Raw genomic sequence first — 18,728 nt, 5'->3', positions numbered from 1 at the left:
CTGTACTTAAATCAGTTCAACATGTTCATATTAGTCAATAATATTACAGTAATTAATTTAACAACTGAATAAATATAGATTTACACACATTTACTCCAGTAAATAAACAGAATTAATGATAGGCTGAAAATCTGCGCACGCAGATTCTGTGTGGCCCTAGTCATGGCCCAGTGTTGGACAACCTAATATCTGAAAAACTAAAGAGATGCTGATTGATTTAGCCGTTGCTCTCTTTCTAATGCTACTACTACCACTATAAACGGTACTGTTGTTGAGACAGTGGGTGAGTATAAATGCCTAGGCACTGTCCTGGATGATAAACAGAACTTTGAGGCCAACACTGATTTTATCTGTAAAAAGGCAAATCAAAGACCGATCTACTCGAGAAAGCTGAAGGGATTTCATGTAGAGAGGCCTCTTCTTAGGATATTTTATTCTTCTTTTATTGAGTCTCTTTTAATTTTGCTGGTTTGGTAATCTGAGGGTGACTAGTATAAACAGACTTTAAAAATAGTTCATCCATCTCAAAAGATCTTGAGCATAAATATTAATAATAATGGACGTGTGTATGAGGAGAGAGTCATAAAGAAGGCTAGGCCCATTTTAGCAGATGAGAACCACTCACTTTATTTCAAGTTTTGCCTCCTGCCATTAGGCAGAAGGTATACTTATTCTAGACGGGCAAGGCCCAACAGATATTTCCATTCATTTGTTCCAACTGCAGTTGGGTTACTAAAGCTTTAAGTAGTTTTTTTTTTATTGTTTACTGTAATTTCTATGTTGTTGAGTGGGACTTGTTGATGTTAACTGTCGGCTGTTGCTGTAAACCTAATGCTTTTCCAGGCAACGTTTCTCCAATCTTCTATTGTCCAGTTTTGGTGAGCCTGTGTGAATTGTAGCCTCAGAAGTGTTTGCTGACCCTTATGCAATTTGTGTTTGAATGGTGGATTTGGGAATTCATAGTTTGACAGGACAGACTAGACCAGGGATGGGCAAACTTGATCCTGGAGGGCCGGTGTCCCTGCATAGTTTTGCTCCAACCCTAATCAAACACACCTGCTTGTAGCTTTCTAGTGATCTTGAAGACACTAATTAGGGTGTTCAGGTGTGTTTGATTAGTGTTGGAGCAAAACTCTGCAGGGACACCGGCCCTCGAGGATCAAGTTTGCCCATGCCTGGACTAGACTGTACCTTGTGTTAATTTCTTACGGATTTCAAAACCAGAGAACATTTGTTTTCAGGTCTAGTTGGTTCATTTAAAAGTAGAGATTTACTTGTATTTATTTCTGTTGATTTATTTCTGATGTTTCTCGACCCCAGATTTTTCATATGAATGAAGCTGCAGAAACCGTTTTAAAAACACACGTCTGGACTGATCCCCTCCCCATCAGTCTATAGCGAGTGATAACTGGCTCCTTTATAAAAGATGGGCCTTCTGCAGACATATTGACCATTATATTTTCCCAATCAAAAACTAAATGAGTGAAACATCTTTTAACTGACACACACAAATACGAGCACATCACCCCGGTTTTATCTTCTCTTCACTGGCTGCCCGCGCATTTCAGGATCTCTTTTAAGTTACTTTCATTTGTTTTTAAGTGTCTTCACTCTCAGAAATAAAGGTACAGGAGATGTCACTGGGGCAGTACCTTTTCAAAAGATACATAATTATACCCAAAGGGTCCATAGTGGTACCTCGAAGGTGGTTATCAGTGTCCAAATGTACCTAAAAAGTACCTTTGAGGTACCATTATGGACCCTTCAGGTACAAATATGTACCTTTTAAAAAGGTACTGCCCCAGTGACAGCTCCTGTACCTTTATTTCTGAGAGTGTGAATTGTGCTGCACCTCTTTACCTCTCTCTGAGCTTCTCTGTCCCTACACACCTTCTAGTTCACTCAGGTCAGCTGTACACCTAATGCTCTTCCGGGACAATAAAGACATTCAAATCTAAAATTGCGACGTGAATACAAGTTAACCAGAGGATTTAACCTGTTTATATGGACTGATTGGGGGGTATTTTGTAGAGGAGTGAATCTCCAATAATATATAACAAATAAATGACAAGCAGAGATGAATAAAATACAGCAAAGATAAAAGTGAATGATAGTGTTCAGGTATTCACTGTTCTGGTACAGATAATCAACACTACAGAGTCTTCATTCTATATTATTTAATCTTCATTAAAGTTTTTATTAATAAAGTCAGCTTCATTAATAAAACTTTATTATTAATAAATGACTTGTGGCCGGATGTTTTACACTGAAATATTGAAATGTTCACGCAGTCACAGCCCTTAAAGCAGGGGTCACCAATCTCGGTCCAGAAGGGCCGGTGGCCCTGCAGGGTTTAGCTCCAACTTGCCTCAACACACCTGCCTGGATGTTTCAAATATACCTAGTAAGACCTTGATTAGCTTGTTCAGGTGTGTTTGATTAGGGTTGGAGCTAAAATCTGCAGGACACCGACCCTCCAGGAACAAGTTTGGTGACCCCTGCCTTAAAGGGACAGTTCACTCAAAGATTAAAATGTACCCACTATTTACTCACCCTTCACTTCTTTCAGTAGTATAGGAGTTATTCAATGATCTTTTTGTGTTCAATTTTAATAATGTTTGAAAGAAGTGAAGGGTGTATGGCAGGGGTGTCCAAACTCGGTCCTGGAGGGCCGGTGTCCTGCAGATTTTAGCTCCAGCTTGCCTCAACACACCTGCATGGATGTTTCTAGAAAGCCTAATAAGAGCTTGATTAGCTAGCCCAGCTGTGTCTGATTGGGGTTGGAACTAAACTTTGCAGGACACCGGCCCTCCAGGACCGAGTTTGGACATGCCTGGTGTATAGTAAGTAATTTATGGGCGATCTCTTTAAAAACACATGCAGACGATAAACTTTTACTCCATTATGATTAAACTATAATCCCAATTTAACATTGGATAACCTGTGATGTGACTATTGCGGTATCGATGCTGAAATGATATATTGTGCAGCCCTAACTTTAATATAGCTTAGTTGTCTTTACTTCTTTTCTATCCTTGCTAACATGCTGTCATTATTAGCGCTGTTAAAGCATGATCGAATTTTACAGAAATATAAAAATACATTCAAACTCAATAGATTGTTATGCTGTAATGAATTCGAACATGCATTGTTTTTCTTATTATTTACCAGGTATATGGAGACATTACATGAATCAATAGCTCATGAAAATTGACTTGAGAGTTCTGGAAAAGTCTTGTAATTGTGGTAGTAGAAATGTGTATGAAGGCTGTAAACTGCAGCACGTTTTTTATTCCGACTTATAATGTAATATCTAGAGAAATAAGTCGGTATATTATCTCAAACGACTCAAATGTCAATAAAAGTCTCTTTGTTGAACTGTAGAGTTGAATTTTCCACATCAGAAGTGGACAGAGCGGAGATCAACATCCCATAATGCAGTTCACCACCACTGATAAACAAAAACACTCAAAATAGCATTAACAGATCTTATTTTACAGTGCAAATCTCTTCCAGTTGTCATCAGGAATGCAAAGTTTAAATCTTTACTGTTTAGGATTGCTTTTAATCTGTTTAATATGATCTGTTTTTATTGTTCTACCTCTTATGCATGTTGTCTTGATTTGCATGTAAAGCGCTTTTAAGGAAGTAACTTAAGCGTGCTATATAAAATGAATGTGTTATTACGGTTATGTTTTGCTGAAACGCATTACAAAGAAGTTTAAAGTCGCTGTAAGATCAAACTTAATGTTAGTATCAGTGTTCGTCTTAAAGGGACAGTTCATCCAAAAATTTGACGCATTGCTTGTCACTGGAATCTTGTCACGTCTTTTTAAGACATGCTGTAAGCCAGGGGTGTCCAAACTCGGTCCTGGAGGGCCGCTGTCCTGCATAGTTTATCTCCAACTTCCTTCAACACACCTGCCTAGAAGTTTCTAGAACTCCTAGAAAGAGCTTGATTAGCTGGTTCAGGTGTGTTTAATTGGGTTTGGAACTAAAATATGCAGGACACCGGCCCTCCAGGATCGAGTTTGGACACCTGTGCTGTAAGCGAACTGTATATTAGTAATGAAGTGTTCATTTATTCATTAAATAACATTAAACTTGTCGGCGCCAGTAGTGTAGTGGTTAGTGCGTCGACACATGATCTCCGGTGCTCACAGCGAGCCGAGTTCGATTCCTGCCTCGTGGTCTTATGCCAATCCTTCCGCTCTCTGTTCTCCACCCTTTCCTGTCAACACTCTCTACTTTCCTATCAATTAAAGGTGAAAACCCCGAAAAAATAACTACTAAAAAAAAATAATAGTAACATTAAACTTACACCGACTGGATTCATCTCTGGACGCCATCTTGTGGTCATACTGGGAAATTCATTCAGTTTCAAACTTTCACAGTGCATTATGGGTATTCACTGGTTGTACACTTGTTAGAGGACACACTAGCTGCATCCGAAATCGCACACTTGTCTACTGTATTGACCTTACGCTTCGTGTACGAGCAGGCGCAGACATTTGAATCTCTTCAGCTCGACTTCTCATTCACTTCCATTGATTTCTAGACGTTTAAAATGGCTGGTTCTGCTGCTTGATGTTGCAGACTGATGTTTTCTTATTGGATTACTCTGCTTTGTCTGTATAGTCATGGACACACTTGTTTGTAGAGCGAGTAGTTTGACCGTTATTTATTATTTCTTATCATTTCTCCCATAGGAAACTGAATCGGAAGTTCTAAAACAATCGTTAAAGCAAGCGCACTTCCGCATTGAAGAATAAGGTCAATAGTATGTGAAAAACAGTACACGAGCTGCGTAGTATGTCCGAATTTATAGTATTGTTAAAACAGCATGCCAGCAGTAATCAGGGGCCTCATGTACAAAGATTTGCATTGAATTCATACTAAAACATTGTGTACGGACGAAGCTGTAAATGTGTGTACGCAGTGTTTCATACATCTGAATTTTATACTGCGTACGCACATTTACAGCTTTGTCCGTACACAGTTTTAGTATGCGAAATCCCACGCATATTCTCTTTGTACATCCGAATTAACATGAAACTGAGCGCACGTGCACGAGCGCAAAACCCCTGCCTCACTCCTCCCCCTTATAAATATGGTAATGACTCCACTTTGGCAAAACCAAATGAAAAAGCAACGGCAAAAGCATGCAAAAAGAGAAACTTGACAGAATGTGAATTGGAGGTGCTGCTATCAGAGGTAGACCGGAGAATAAGGGTGTTATTTGTAAGATTGTCCTCCAGAATTAATAACAAAAGAAAACTATAGTGTGTGAGAGAGTTTAGCTGATGCGGTTAACACAGCAGGGTCTGAACATCGCACTGTGAAGGAATTAATAAAGAAATGGTCCGATGTAAAGGTGCAGGTTAAGAGGAGAACAGCGGCGCATCGTCAAAGTGTGGAGCGAACAGGCGGAGGAACAGGGGATGCTGAACTAACACCCTTTGAGGAGAGAGTTGCCTCAGTTGTGGGCTTGTTGTGTCACTTCACTGTCTGGAGTAGTATCCGTGTCTGTGGGAGACACAGATGCATTACAGGAACACTTTGTTAGGGCGGGATAGCAGCACCCCTCCACTCTTATCAGGGCAGCACCACCGGTATTTCAGCTGCCCAATCGCCCGCTCTACAGCTGACCGAGTGTCTGCCATCTTGGAGCCTCATGCCGACCATGCTGTTTGTGAGGGTGAATGAATCATGTGTTGACCAAGGCCACCTCACTACAATATGTGTTAAGCGCATTTGAGCATCACATATTATCTGCACATTTATTGAATGGAAATGTTTCCGATTGACGTATGCAGATTCATCTTCAGACGGCGCCTTTATAGCAATGTACATGCAGTCGATCGCTCTGATTACATTGGGAAAACCGGCGATCGCTGCAAATTGCGCTTTAATGTTTGGCTGGTCAACAGCATGGTATGAAAACCTGATATACCTGCTACACATGTGGATGATCCTGTACCATACAGCTGGCATTGCACGGCTCAAAGATACTTTGTAGTGTGCAGTTTAACATAATGGCCTCTAGGAGTCGCCAATGGAAATAAAACAAACACACACAAGAAACACACATACGCCAGACGTGAAGTTGGCGCGGACTAACGCACATTCTCACCTTAATTTCATCAGTAAATCCCAACGTGAGCGTGAAACCTGCTGTACAGATTTTGTGCATTTGTGTTGATACATGAGGCCCCAGGTGAACTACTACTTCTGGAGATATTCTGAAGTGTGCATAAAATGCCACGCTATCCCATGGTGCAATGCAAGAGAATTCATGAATAGCAATGACAGACATCCTGCAAATGCATAGAGACTCCCGGATGCCCACAAACAAATGATAATCTCCCGGAAATCGCACATCTCCCGCCTCGTCCTCAAATATGTCCTGCATCCCTCCCTGCTCTTCAGATACGTTCCGCACATATCCCCCCCACCCCCTGCTCTTCAGATATGTCGCGAAAACTCCCGCAACATCCCGCAAATCACCTCTGTCTCACCCGGAAATGACTTCCCAACTTGGTATGACTGCAATGAAGCGACACAGATGACTCTACGTCCCAATTTAATGCATACTACTCATTCATACTACATAGAATGCCCTTTCCTAATGGTCGTCTAGTAAATCTGCATTCAAATGTAGCACCTACTCGAAGATTAGCTGATTTTGGACGCAGCCACTGTGGTAGCTTTGTTATTGTAGTGTATTGTGTTTTTTTATATCCACTAATGTGTATACAGCCAAGATTTCAACTCACTGCAGCGCGCAATCATTCATGAAATCAAAATACTACAGGACAGACATGCGCTACGAATGAGCACTGACACATAGATGACATCGGTTTCGTCACTGCGCTACAGGCTGCAGCTAAACAATTCACCAATTTCAACTTTCTTGATGTCTGTCGTTGATAGTTAGCTTATAGGGAGGGCCAGCTATGCCTAAGCCGCTGCTTAGGGCCCCGCCACCACTAGGGGGCCCCCCGCAACCCACAAGTGATGTTAGCCGCTTCCTCGCTATTTAATTGCATTTTACAATTATCTTCAATGACAGAGCTTTAGCACTTAAATATTTATAAAAATGTAAATTTAACGATTTTATTAAGGTTGAAACAGGATTCGTGTGTCATGTGATCAACAGGAAGCTCGCAGCGTTTCTCATATGCGTTCTGTGTTCTCATGGTTCAAGTTTGTTCTCCCAAGGTAACCTGCAAGACCAACCGGTCAACACTAGAACACGAATCTGTTCACAAACACAGCCACTATGGCAATTGCTTCATCGCCCCGTTATATACCTGATTTATTTTAGAAACTGACCGTGGAAATGAAACGAAACTATTGTTATTCTTCAGGCGTAGTAAACTGAGGAGAGACAAGCACAAAATCCTTTTTAACATCGCATTCAAGTGCTATTGATGATGTTAAAAACAACCTAATAGCACAGTTATTGAAATCAAATATGTGTCTGCAATTACAGATTAATAAACGTTGTCTATTTATTTGAAATGCTTTATTTTTTCCTGGTTTTGCAGACCCGCTTTTTAGTCTAAAACACATTTGACTGACATGCAATAGTACTGAAGTGTCTTTCACTGACATATTTTGCACACGGGCAATATTTTTCCTGAGACATGTTCATAAAAGTTACGTGCTAATTGAATTTGAACTGCAGCAGATCGTCTTGACCATGTCCACCTGCCTAAATGCACTGAATTGCTGCCATGTGATTGGCTGATTCCATGTGATTGGCTGATTCCATGTGATTGGCTGATTCCATGTGATTGGCTGATTCCATATGATTGGCTGATTCCATGTGATTGGCACTCCTGTTAACCAGGAGTGGAACAGCTGTACCTAATAAAGTGGCCAGTTAGTGTACATAAAGTAAATAGGAATATTATAAATTATAAATGCACGAACACATCAAATGTGAAATATAGTATTATTTTTGCCATGTAATCTGCTAAAATCTTAATGACTGTTAATATGTTATTGTCCAATTATGATCCAACAAATGATTGAAATGACATGCATCTACAGTGTTTTCACACATTGTACCGTTAATATGAGTGCATTTAGTTTTAATAATAAGCAATATACATAATATCTTAGTGTACCTACCATATTTCTGATATTTTTAAGAGCAAAATACGAACACTAATTATTTTTCTGAATGTGATGCTAAGAAATGATTCAGATTAATGTGAAAACACTGAATATGAAATCAACGACAGAAGACATAGATGTATTCCTCCTCGCTTGGTAAGTCTGTTTATTTGCCATTCATAACTGTATATGATGATATTGTTCTGTTTTTAGTTTTCTTTTATTGTTTCTGTGTGAAACATTGGACAGAACAGAACTGATATATGAAATCTACATCAGCAGATCCGCTTTGTTTGTGTTTACACTGCCAGTCACTGAAGGTCTCTACTCATAATAAAATTACATTTATATTAGTGCTGAAATTAATTGTGATTAATCACATCCACAAGTGTTTTGACACTTATTTAATATGTATTTGTGTATAAACCAGCTGTTTAAACACAAATACATGTATTCTGGTAAACTCTAAACACTCAAATAAATGTGATGATCATTTTATTCAGATTTATATATATATAAATACAGCATTTATTCACATTTGAGTGTGTTTATGCACTGTATTTTTATATTTATGCAGGTTAATTTGATGCATTTTCCTTTTTAGTATTTAAAAATGAGCCTAAATGATCACTTTTACTGAATTTAATGTGCCCTTGAATTAATGATTAATTTCTTAATCTTAAAATGATCAGAAAATTTTAATATAACTCTTGATCATCAAATCCTTGAATTGAAATGATTTCTGAATAACGTGACACTGAAGACTGCAAAAAAAAAGACTTTTTCACATAAATAATTTAAATGTACAAATAGAATAAGCACTGTTTTGCATTACAGTAATCTTTTGCATCTTTACAGTAATTTTGACTAAATATATGCAGCTTTCGTGTTTAAAAGAGACGTTATTTCATAATTAATTTTTATTTTTTAATAAACCAGCAGTGCATATTCTGTTAATTTCTGAACATTACAGTCCCTCATATGAATGCGTTATAATATGATATTTCACAAACAATAACCCGCTTTGAATTTTGAATATTATTTAGCAATTTAAAATAGACTCTTTTATTATTATTATTATTTTATAAACCAGCCGTGCGTATTCTACAGCAGTCCCTCAAATGAATGTGATGATTATTTTATTCAGATTAACACACACAGACACATACATATATATATATATATATATATATATATATATATATATATATATATATATATATAATCTTGACATTTGAGTGGTTTTATTTGCTATATTCTGCTGTTGTGCAAGTCATCATCTTATACTGATATAATATGATGAAAAAATATCTGATTATTGATAGATTCCTATTTATATTGCTTTTATACATTTATTTTTCAGGATTGAAAAATGAGCCTGGTGTCACGGTGGCTCAGTGGTTAGCACTGTGGCCTCACAGCACGACAGTCGCTGGTTCAAGCCCCGGCTGGGTCAGTTGGCGTTTCTGTGTGGAGTTTGCATGTTCTCCTCGTGTTGGTGTGGGTTTTCTCCGGGTGCTCCGGTTTCCCCCACAGTCCAAACACATGCGCTATAGGGGAATTGTTCAACTAAATTAGCTGTAGTGTATTAGTGTGTGTGAATGAGTGTGTATGGATGTTTCCCAGTACTGGGTTGCAGCTGGAAGAGCATACGCTACGTAAAACATATGTTGGAAAAGTTAGCGGTTCATTCCACTGTGGCGACCACTGATTATTAAAGGGACTAAGCTGAAGGAAAATGAATGAATGAATGTCTGAACACTCCAGTTCCTCAAATAAATGTGTGTGTGTATATATGTATATATATATATATACACACACACAAATATACGAGATGACGAGATGGCGAGATGGCGGCGCGTTCGGTTCGCGAGGCTCAGTGTCTCTCCAGTTTCTGCAATTTTGCAGTATTATTCCTGCTCATTTCGGGTCTGTTCGTGCAGAACAGCAGTGCCTTTACATCGTACACCCGACAGGACATCTTGGATATTGGATTGTGCATTCCGGACAGTTTTATTAACAATCTTCGACTCATCCCTGAGATCGCCAGAACACCCGGGCCGAAGAGCCCTGCCCGGCCGGGCGGAAGTGCTCGGAGGCGGCGCAGAGAACGTAAACAAAGACGGGGGAAGCGCGGCGGGCTAAGAGCTAAGCTAAAGCGAACACCACACCGGCTCTCTTTACCCAGCATCTTTCTCGCCAATGTACGATCACTGGTGAACAAAATGGATGAGATTCGACTGCGCATCAACCACAGCAAAAGATTATGGAACTGTAATGTCATGATTTTCACAGAAACATGGCTAAACAGCGGGATACCAGACAACGCTATATCGCTAACGGAGCATCAAACATTCCGAGCAGACAGAACGGCGGATGACTCCGGTAAGACCAGAGGCGGAGGATTATGCATTTATATTAACAAAGCTTGGTGCACAAACTCTGTCGTCGTTGGGAGACATTGCTCTGTTAACCTGGAATTTCTAATGGTTAAATGTAGACCGTTTTATCTGCAACGGGAGTTCACATCCACCATAATAACTGCCGCTTATATCCCTCCCGACGCTGATGCCAAGCTCGCTATGAATAAACTTCATGCAGCCATCAGCAAACAACAGACTGCTCACCCGGAGGCTGCTTTTATTGTTGCGGGGGATTTTAATCACTCAAACTTAAAGACAGTGCTCCCCAAATTCCATCAAAACATTTTCTGCCACACAAGGGGAAACAAAACTTTAGACCAAGTTTACACAAACATGGCTGAAGCATATGCTGTGACCCCCCTCCCCCACTTGGGTCAATCAGACCACCTTTGTCTGTTTCTCACCCCCAAGTACTCACCCATCGTCAACCGTGTGAAGCCATCAGTAAGGACCATCAAAGTGTGGCCAGCGGGGGTGGACTCCACACTCCAGGACAGGTTTGAACACACAGACTGGAGTATGTTTGCTTCCCAGGCCACATGTGGCTCTCACACAGACATTGACAGTTACACTTTCTCTGTTCTGGAATATATCAACACCACCATAGACAGTGTTACAACCCAGAAACAGATCACCACATACCCAAATCAAAAGCCATGGATGAACAAGGAGGTGCGCCTCCTGCTGAAGGCACGCAACACTGCATTCAGATCAGGGGATGCACAGGCCTACAGCACTTCCAGGGCTAATCTGAAGAGGGGCATCAAAAAGGCCAAGCACTGCTACAAGCTAAAGCTAGAGGAACACTTTTCCAACTCTGATCCTCGGCGCATGTGGCAGGGCATCCAGGCCATCAGCAACTACAAACCCAGCCAGTCCACCCCCACAGCCACAAATGTCTCCTTCCTGAACGAGCTAAATGACTTTTATGCCCGCTTTGAAAGAGACAATACAGAACCCTACACCAGGAACACTACCTCAACCGACCACTCACCTATCACACTCACCTCCTCAGAAGTCTACACCGCACTGAGTCGGATCAATGTGCGTAAGGCTGCTGGACCAGACGGTATCCCTGGGCGCGTCCTCAAAGCATGTGCAGAACAGCTCGCTGGGGTATTCACAGACATTTTCAACCTGTCGCTTAACCTAGCAACTGTGCCAACATGCTTTAAAACCACCTCTATTGTGCCAGTGCCCAAACACTCCAGCCCAACATGCCTGAATGACTACCGCCCTGTAGCACTCACACCCATCATCATGAAGTGCTTCGAGCGGTTGGTCCTGGCACATCTGAAAGACTCTCTGCCATCCACACTGGACCCACATCAGTTTGCCTACCGTGGCAACAGGAGCACAGAAGATGCCGTCTCCATAGCACTGCACTCTGTCCTCACACACCTGGACAATAAAAACACTTATGCACGAATGCTGTTTGTTGACTTCAGCTCAGCATTCAACACTGTCATACCCTCTAAGCTAATGATCAAACTTAGAGACCTGGATATCAACACGTCTCTCTGCAACTGGGTTATGGACTTTCTGACTAACAGACCTCAGAATGTTAGATCAGGCCACATCTGCTCCACCACCGTCACACTCAACACTGGTGTACCACAGGGCTGCGTGCTGAGCCCCTTCCTCTACTCCCTTTTTACCATCGACTGTAGGCCTGTGAACAGATCCAACACCATCATCAAATTTGCAGATGACACCACAGTGATTGGTCTAATCAGCAATAATGATGAGACTGCCTACAGGGAGGAGATACAGCATCTGGCCACTTGGTGCACCGACAATAATCTGCTCCTTAACACCAGCAAGACCAAGGAGCTCATTGTGGACTTCAGGAAGGGACGAACAGGCTCACATGATCCCATCCACATTAATGGGATGGCCGTGGAGCCTGTCTCATCCTTCAAGTTCCTGGGTACCCACATCTCTAAGGACCTTTCCTGGACCACCAACACCTCCAGCCTGGTCAAGAAGGCTCACCAGTGCCTATTCTTCTTGAGGCAACTTAAGAAGAACCAGCTTTCATCAGCCGTCCTGGTGAACTTCTACCGCTGCACAATAGAAAGCATCCTGACCAACTGCGTCACAGTCTGGTATGGAAGCTGCTCTGTTGCTGAGCGAAAGGCACTGCAGCGGGTGGTGAATACTGCCCAACGCATCACAGGGACTACACTGCCAGCCATTGAGGACATCCAGAAGAAACACTGTCTGCGCCGAGCACGCAGTATTCTTAAGGACACCTCTCACCCTGCTCACAGACTGTTTTCTCTCCTGCCTGCCGGCAGGCGCTTCAGGCTCCCCCGGACAAAAACCAGCAGACTGAGGAACAGCTTTTTCCCCAGAGCTGTCTTCCTTTTGAACTCTGCCCCTCACTGACTCTTTTGCCCCTCCAATACACCCCCCACACTCCTCTAACTTATACTCCTCACAATCACTGCACTATTTAACATTTGCACATTTAAAGTTTGCACATATTCATTGCACTGATTCACTTATTTGAACTGGACATACCCACTGCACATGGACATTTGTAATTATGTTTATCTATCTGCACACTTCTGCTATTAATAGCATCCTGTACATATATTCATTTATTGTAAATCTGTTCATAGCTAATACAACCTTTATATAATGTTGATAGTACATCCATCTGTAAATATCACCATAGTTTTTCTATAACTGCACTTTATAACTTATACCTGTATCCTGCACTTGCTGCTATTGCACTGCTGGTTAGACCTAAACTGCATTTCGTTGCCTTGTACTTGTACATGTGTAATGACAATAAAGTTGAATCTAATCTAATCTAATCTAATATATACTACACTGAACTACACTGTTCCTATTTACTGTGACCTTCTATGTGAAGCTGCTTTGACACAATCTACATTGTATAAGCGCTATACAAATAAAGGTGAATTGAATTGAATATATATATATATATATATATATATATATATATATATATATATATATATATATATATATATATATATTATTACTATATTATTATTATTATATATATATATGTGTGTATATATAAATACAGCTTATGTTGACATTTGAGTGGTTTTGTTTGCTATATTCTGCAGGTATGTCTTTGACAGCGTCCTACACCTACATTTTTCTGAAGGTTTAAAGCGACAGTTCACTCCAAAATGTTTAATTTACTCACTCTTTACTCTCCATCAAGCGGTTCCAAACTTTTACAAGTTAGTTTTTTTCTTTTGAACACAAAAGAAGATATTTTGAAAAATGCTGTAAACCTGTAACCATTGACTTCTATTGTAGGAAAAAACACACATGATATGGAAGTCAATGGTTACAAGTTTCCAACATATTTCAAAGTATCTTCATTTGTGCTCAACAGAAGAAATTCAAACAGGTTTGTAAGTTTTTGTTAGTTTTTATAAAGCAGCAGTGCATATTCTGTTAATGTTGATCATTTTATTGAGATTCACATATATATAAATACAGCTTTTCTTCACATTTGAGTGTTTGTATGTGCTATATTGATTGTGCAGGTCATCAGTGTGTCCTCAGCATCACCAGCCCATGTAAACGGGTGTGTTTTTCGGCTCCGTCTGCACTCCGTTACCTTCAGAAAGCACACTGATGGCGTCCGACGGCTGCTGGCCTCCGTTTGCGCTCAGGTTTTTCTTGATCTCCTGCACGTGGCTCTGGTAAATCAGAGAGGATCCGACTGCAGGAGTGAATCCTCCAGCCAGAGATGTGGAGGCCGAGTCCCAGGGCAGCTCACGGCGTCTATGCCGACTGAAGTCCAGATCCAGACCCGTCCAGCCGTGAAACGCCAGTGTGTTCAGAAAGCCCTGCATGGGGTTCAGGATGCCCTGCACACAATTTTAAAGCAAGGTAAGTTCATTTATATACAGTTGAAATCAATTATTCGCCCTCCTGTGAATATTTTCTTTCTCAAATATTTCCCAAATGATGTTGAACAGATTCAGGAAATGTTCACAGTATTTCCTATAATGTTTTTTTTCTTCTGGAGAAAGTCTTATTTGTTTTATTTCGGCTAGAATAAAAGCAGTTTTTAAACCCATTTTAAGGTCAATATTATTAGCCCCCTTAAGCAATATTAGTTTTAGTTTGTCTCCAGTACAAACCACTGTTATAGTATAGCTCCTTTCACACATACAGACCTTTCCGGAAAATTACCGGCAATTTTCCGTAAAGGTCTGTATGTGTGAACAGACCCTTTTTGGAAATACCGGTACATTCGTTCCGGCTATTTTCCGGAAGGAGAAGTTGTAACGTTACCGGTAATTTTCCGGAATGCTGCGCTGTGTGAACGCAGAAGGAAGATTGCTGGAAAAAGCGCGTGCACGTCTAGAACGTGCTGACGTGGACGTCTGATTTAGCCAATCAGAACACTGAGACGCATTCACGTCCGTGCGGTTTATGGAAATAAAAGCCTTTGAATATTTTCCCAGACATATTTAACTGCTAGAAGATAGTCAGATAACGTTTATATGTTCATCTTAATGCCAACAGTGTTAGTCGGATAACGTTTATATGTTCATCTTAATGCCAACAGTGTAAATAATTATGGATAAGTTGCTTATGATAAGCCGTTGTTTGTTTACCTTCAAGCTCTGCTTCCTTCAGTTGCTTGACGAGTCGCGTGTGCCCGTGAAGCAGCCGGTGAGCGCCAGCACACACACATATCATCTACATCTGGACATGTGAAAGTGTTGCTCTATATGTTTTCATCAAACTTGTTCACAACACTGGTCCATCCACAGAGTTTGTAATGTAGTCAACTGTTTACAAATACAGGCCCAGCCGTTTAGAGCTCATTTCTGGTTGATGCGAGAATTTACCGGTGTTTTGGACTGGATGTGTGAATGGTCTTTTCCGGAAAAGTTTTATAACGTCCTCACCTGTGTGAACAGCGCTTTTTTAATTTACCGGTAAAGTCCTGCCGTAAATTTTCCAGATATTTACTGGTATCACTGTGTGAAAGGGGCTAATGACTTGCCTAATTACCCTAACTTTACCCTAATTAACCTAGTTAAGCCTTTAAATGTCACTTTAAGCTGAATACTAGTATCTTGAAGAATATCTAGTCTAATATTATGTGCTGTCATCAGTTATTAGAGATGAGTTATTAAAACTATTATGTTTAGAAATGTGTTGAAAAAATCTGCTCTCTGTTAAACAGAAATTGTGGAAAATATACTGGGGGCTAATAATTCAGTAGAGCTAATAATGACCTACTGTATACTGTGCAAAATAAAATCCTGTGGAAAAATTGGCATCTGTTGTTACCAGAATTTTATTGTTAAAAATACAGTAGAAACCATAATAAAATGTCCTAACTGTAAACTTTATAGTGAAAAAATGGCAGCTGTGGTTGCTCTAACTTCACGGTTAAAAATAACGGTATAAAATAATTGTCTATATTTTACAGTAAACTTCTGTGAAGTAAAATTTACTGTGAAGCTGCAGCTCTGGTTGCCAGCATTTTACTGTTAAAATACAGTATAAGTTTAAAATAATAATTTTTATGGTAAACTACTGTAATTAATTTATACACTGTTAAAAAAATCTGTAAAATTTATGGTGAATAAAACGGCATCTATTACCTATTGTTGTTACCTATTGTTTACCCTATTTCATTATTGGAGAAAAAAACGGTAGAATTTATGGTGAAAAAAGGGCAACTGTGGTTGCCAGAACTCTACCGTTAAAAATACAGTAGAAACTGTAAAATAATGTTTGAAATTTTACGGTAAACATCCGTATTTCATTAATGTATACACTGCAAAAACAAATCTGTAAAATTTACAGTGAACAATAGGCAGCTGTGGTTGCCAGAACTTACAACAGTAAAAAATCGTAAAATATTGTTAGAAATTTTACTGTCAACTACCACATTTCACTCATTCATATGCTGCAAAAAATGTGTAAAATTCATGGTGAAAACATGGCAGCTGTGTTTGCGCAAACTTTACCATTAAAATAATGTCAAAATCTGTTAAATCATTTTCCAAATTTTACGGTAAACCACCGTATCTCTTTACTGAAAAAAATCTGTAAAATGTTCTGGATGCAGACATGAGCGCGTGTCTGCAGAGCGAGTTTTTTCCACCGCATCTATCATGGATCAGCTGTGATCGCCACTGCGGTTTAAGCTGTGGTCACACTTGACTTTTCTTCCCATAGACTTGCATTCATACGTACGCGAATGCGTCAGACCGGAAACGCGGGGTCATGCGTTAAGTTTCGCAAGTTGGTGCGGTGCAAAGTTCAAGCTTGGTGAACTCTGACCTGCGAAATCGCATCACTTGACTGCGTGAGACCAATCGAGGATCAAAACAGGACCTCTCTGGACAGAAATTTAAAATATTGAGCAATCGTTGGCTTTTTTAAATGTTTAATTATCTTGTTTAATCTCGCCCCTTTTCGCAGCGCCGTACGACAGAATTTCGCACACACAAAGCCCAGTGTGACCGTAGCTTTATCAGTGAAATGCGCCAGAGTGTTAGAGCCAATCACAGCCCTTTCTGTTGAGCGTGTGACCAATCAAGGGGTGTAAGAACTCGCTCGACAGGGCTCAGAAAGCGAGCGGGATATTTACGTTTGTTTATTTGCTATAAATGCGCATGCACTTGAGTTTTTAAAGGTGCAGTTCATATATCTGACAGTTTGTATTAAAGGACAAAATTGTATTACAAAAAAAATTTAAAAACTTTATAAATTTTAAAACAAGAATTCCTGTGCTCTGAAATTTAATATAAAGTTGTGTATTGAAAGCAGCGTTAATGCACCATGATGTACCGAGATATCGAATTGAACCGAATCGATGGCATTATAATCATAACCGAACCGTGCTACCAGTGTAGGTTCACACCTTGAGTACAAATACAGTAAACTACCGTATTTCATTAAAAACAATCTGTAAAATTTATACATTTATGTTGACAAAAATGCCAGAACTTTACAGTTAAAAATACAGCAGAAACGGTCAAATTATTTACTAAATTTTACAGTAAACTACCGTATGTCCTTACTGAAAATTTATTTAGTAAAATTTACTGTGAAAGATCAGCAGCTGTGTTAGCCAGAACTGTACAGTTCAAAATACAGTAGAAATGGTAAAATAACTGTTAAAAGTGTACAGTAAACTACTGTATTTCAGTAATGTATACGCTGTAAAAACAAATCTGTAAAAGTTATGGTGAAACAATGGCAGCTGTGGTTTCCAGAACTCTACAGTTTAAAATACAGCAGAAAGTGTAAAAGTGTTTCTCACCATGATGAACCATGTGATTAGGGCAGCATTGCGAATGTTCTTCAGATCGCTGGATTTAACATCGTCCTGCATCTCCAGATAAAACAGCAGACTCTCATTGATGATGTTGGGCAACCAGCTAATGACAGAACATTTACAGATATTGTTAGCATGGTTTTGCAAATTGTCAACCCGTTTCAGCATGTTTCTAACATGATTTAACACAACCCTTGCATGTTTTAGCAGGTTTCGAACATGATTTAACCTTGTTCTTAGCATGTTTTAGCACATTAACATGTTTTAGCACGTTGATAACTTGGCTTAAACACATTTCTAGCATGTTGTTGGCATGATTTTGCACTGTTAGCATGTTTCTAGCATGATTTAGTCCATTGCTGATGTTTTTGCATGTTTCTAACATGATTTAACATTGTTTCTAACATGTTTAGCACATTGACATGTTTTAGCATGCTGATAACTTGAAATGTTTTAACATGAACATTGTTGCTAGCATGTTTTAATACATTGTTAACCTGTTTTAGCATGTTTCTAACAAGATTGAACACATTTCTAGAAAGATGTTTGTATGACTTTGCAGGGTTAGCATGTTTCTAGCATGATTTACTCTATTGCTGATATTTTAATATGTTTATAACATGACTTAACATTGTTGCTAGCATGTTTAAGCACATTGTTAAAATTTATTAGCATGTTGATAACTTAATTTAATACATTTCTAGCATGTGGTTAGCATGATTTTGCACCGTTAGCAAGTTTCATCCATAATTTAGTCCATTGCTAAGGTTTTAGTAAGTTTATAACGTGACTTAACGTTGTTTGTAGCATGTTTTAGCACATCGTTAAAATGTATTTCTAGAATGTTTGCATGATTTTGCATGGTTAGCAAG

At 39.6% G+C, this 18,728-nt stretch overlaps 1 protein-coding gene across 1 annotated transcript in view; it reads right to left on the bottom strand.

The window, feature by feature from the left end:
• gpr143 (G protein-coupled receptor 143) overlaps positions 1-18,728 on the bottom strand; it is a 38,333-nt gene that overhangs the window by 1,561 nt on the left and 18,044 nt on the right. The window contains exons 7-8 of the mRNA XM_056466002.1: positions 17,842-17,959; positions 14,161-14,413 (exon numbers count right to left, since the gene is read on the bottom strand). Of these exons, the coding sequence (XP_056321977.1) occupies positions 14,161-14,413; positions 17,842-17,959 (371 nt within the window). The remainder of the gene's footprint in view (positions 1-14,160; positions 14,414-17,841; positions 17,960-18,728) is intronic.

The sequence above is a fragment of the Danio aesculapii genome, chromosome 9 (assembly GCF_903798145.1).
Source record: "Danio aesculapii chromosome 9, fDanAes4.1, whole genome shotgun sequence".
Classification (NCBI taxonomy): domain Eukaryota; kingdom Metazoa; phylum Chordata; class Actinopteri; order Cypriniformes; family Danionidae; genus Danio; species Danio aesculapii.
This window is presented reverse-complemented; position numbering and strand designations above follow the sequence as displayed.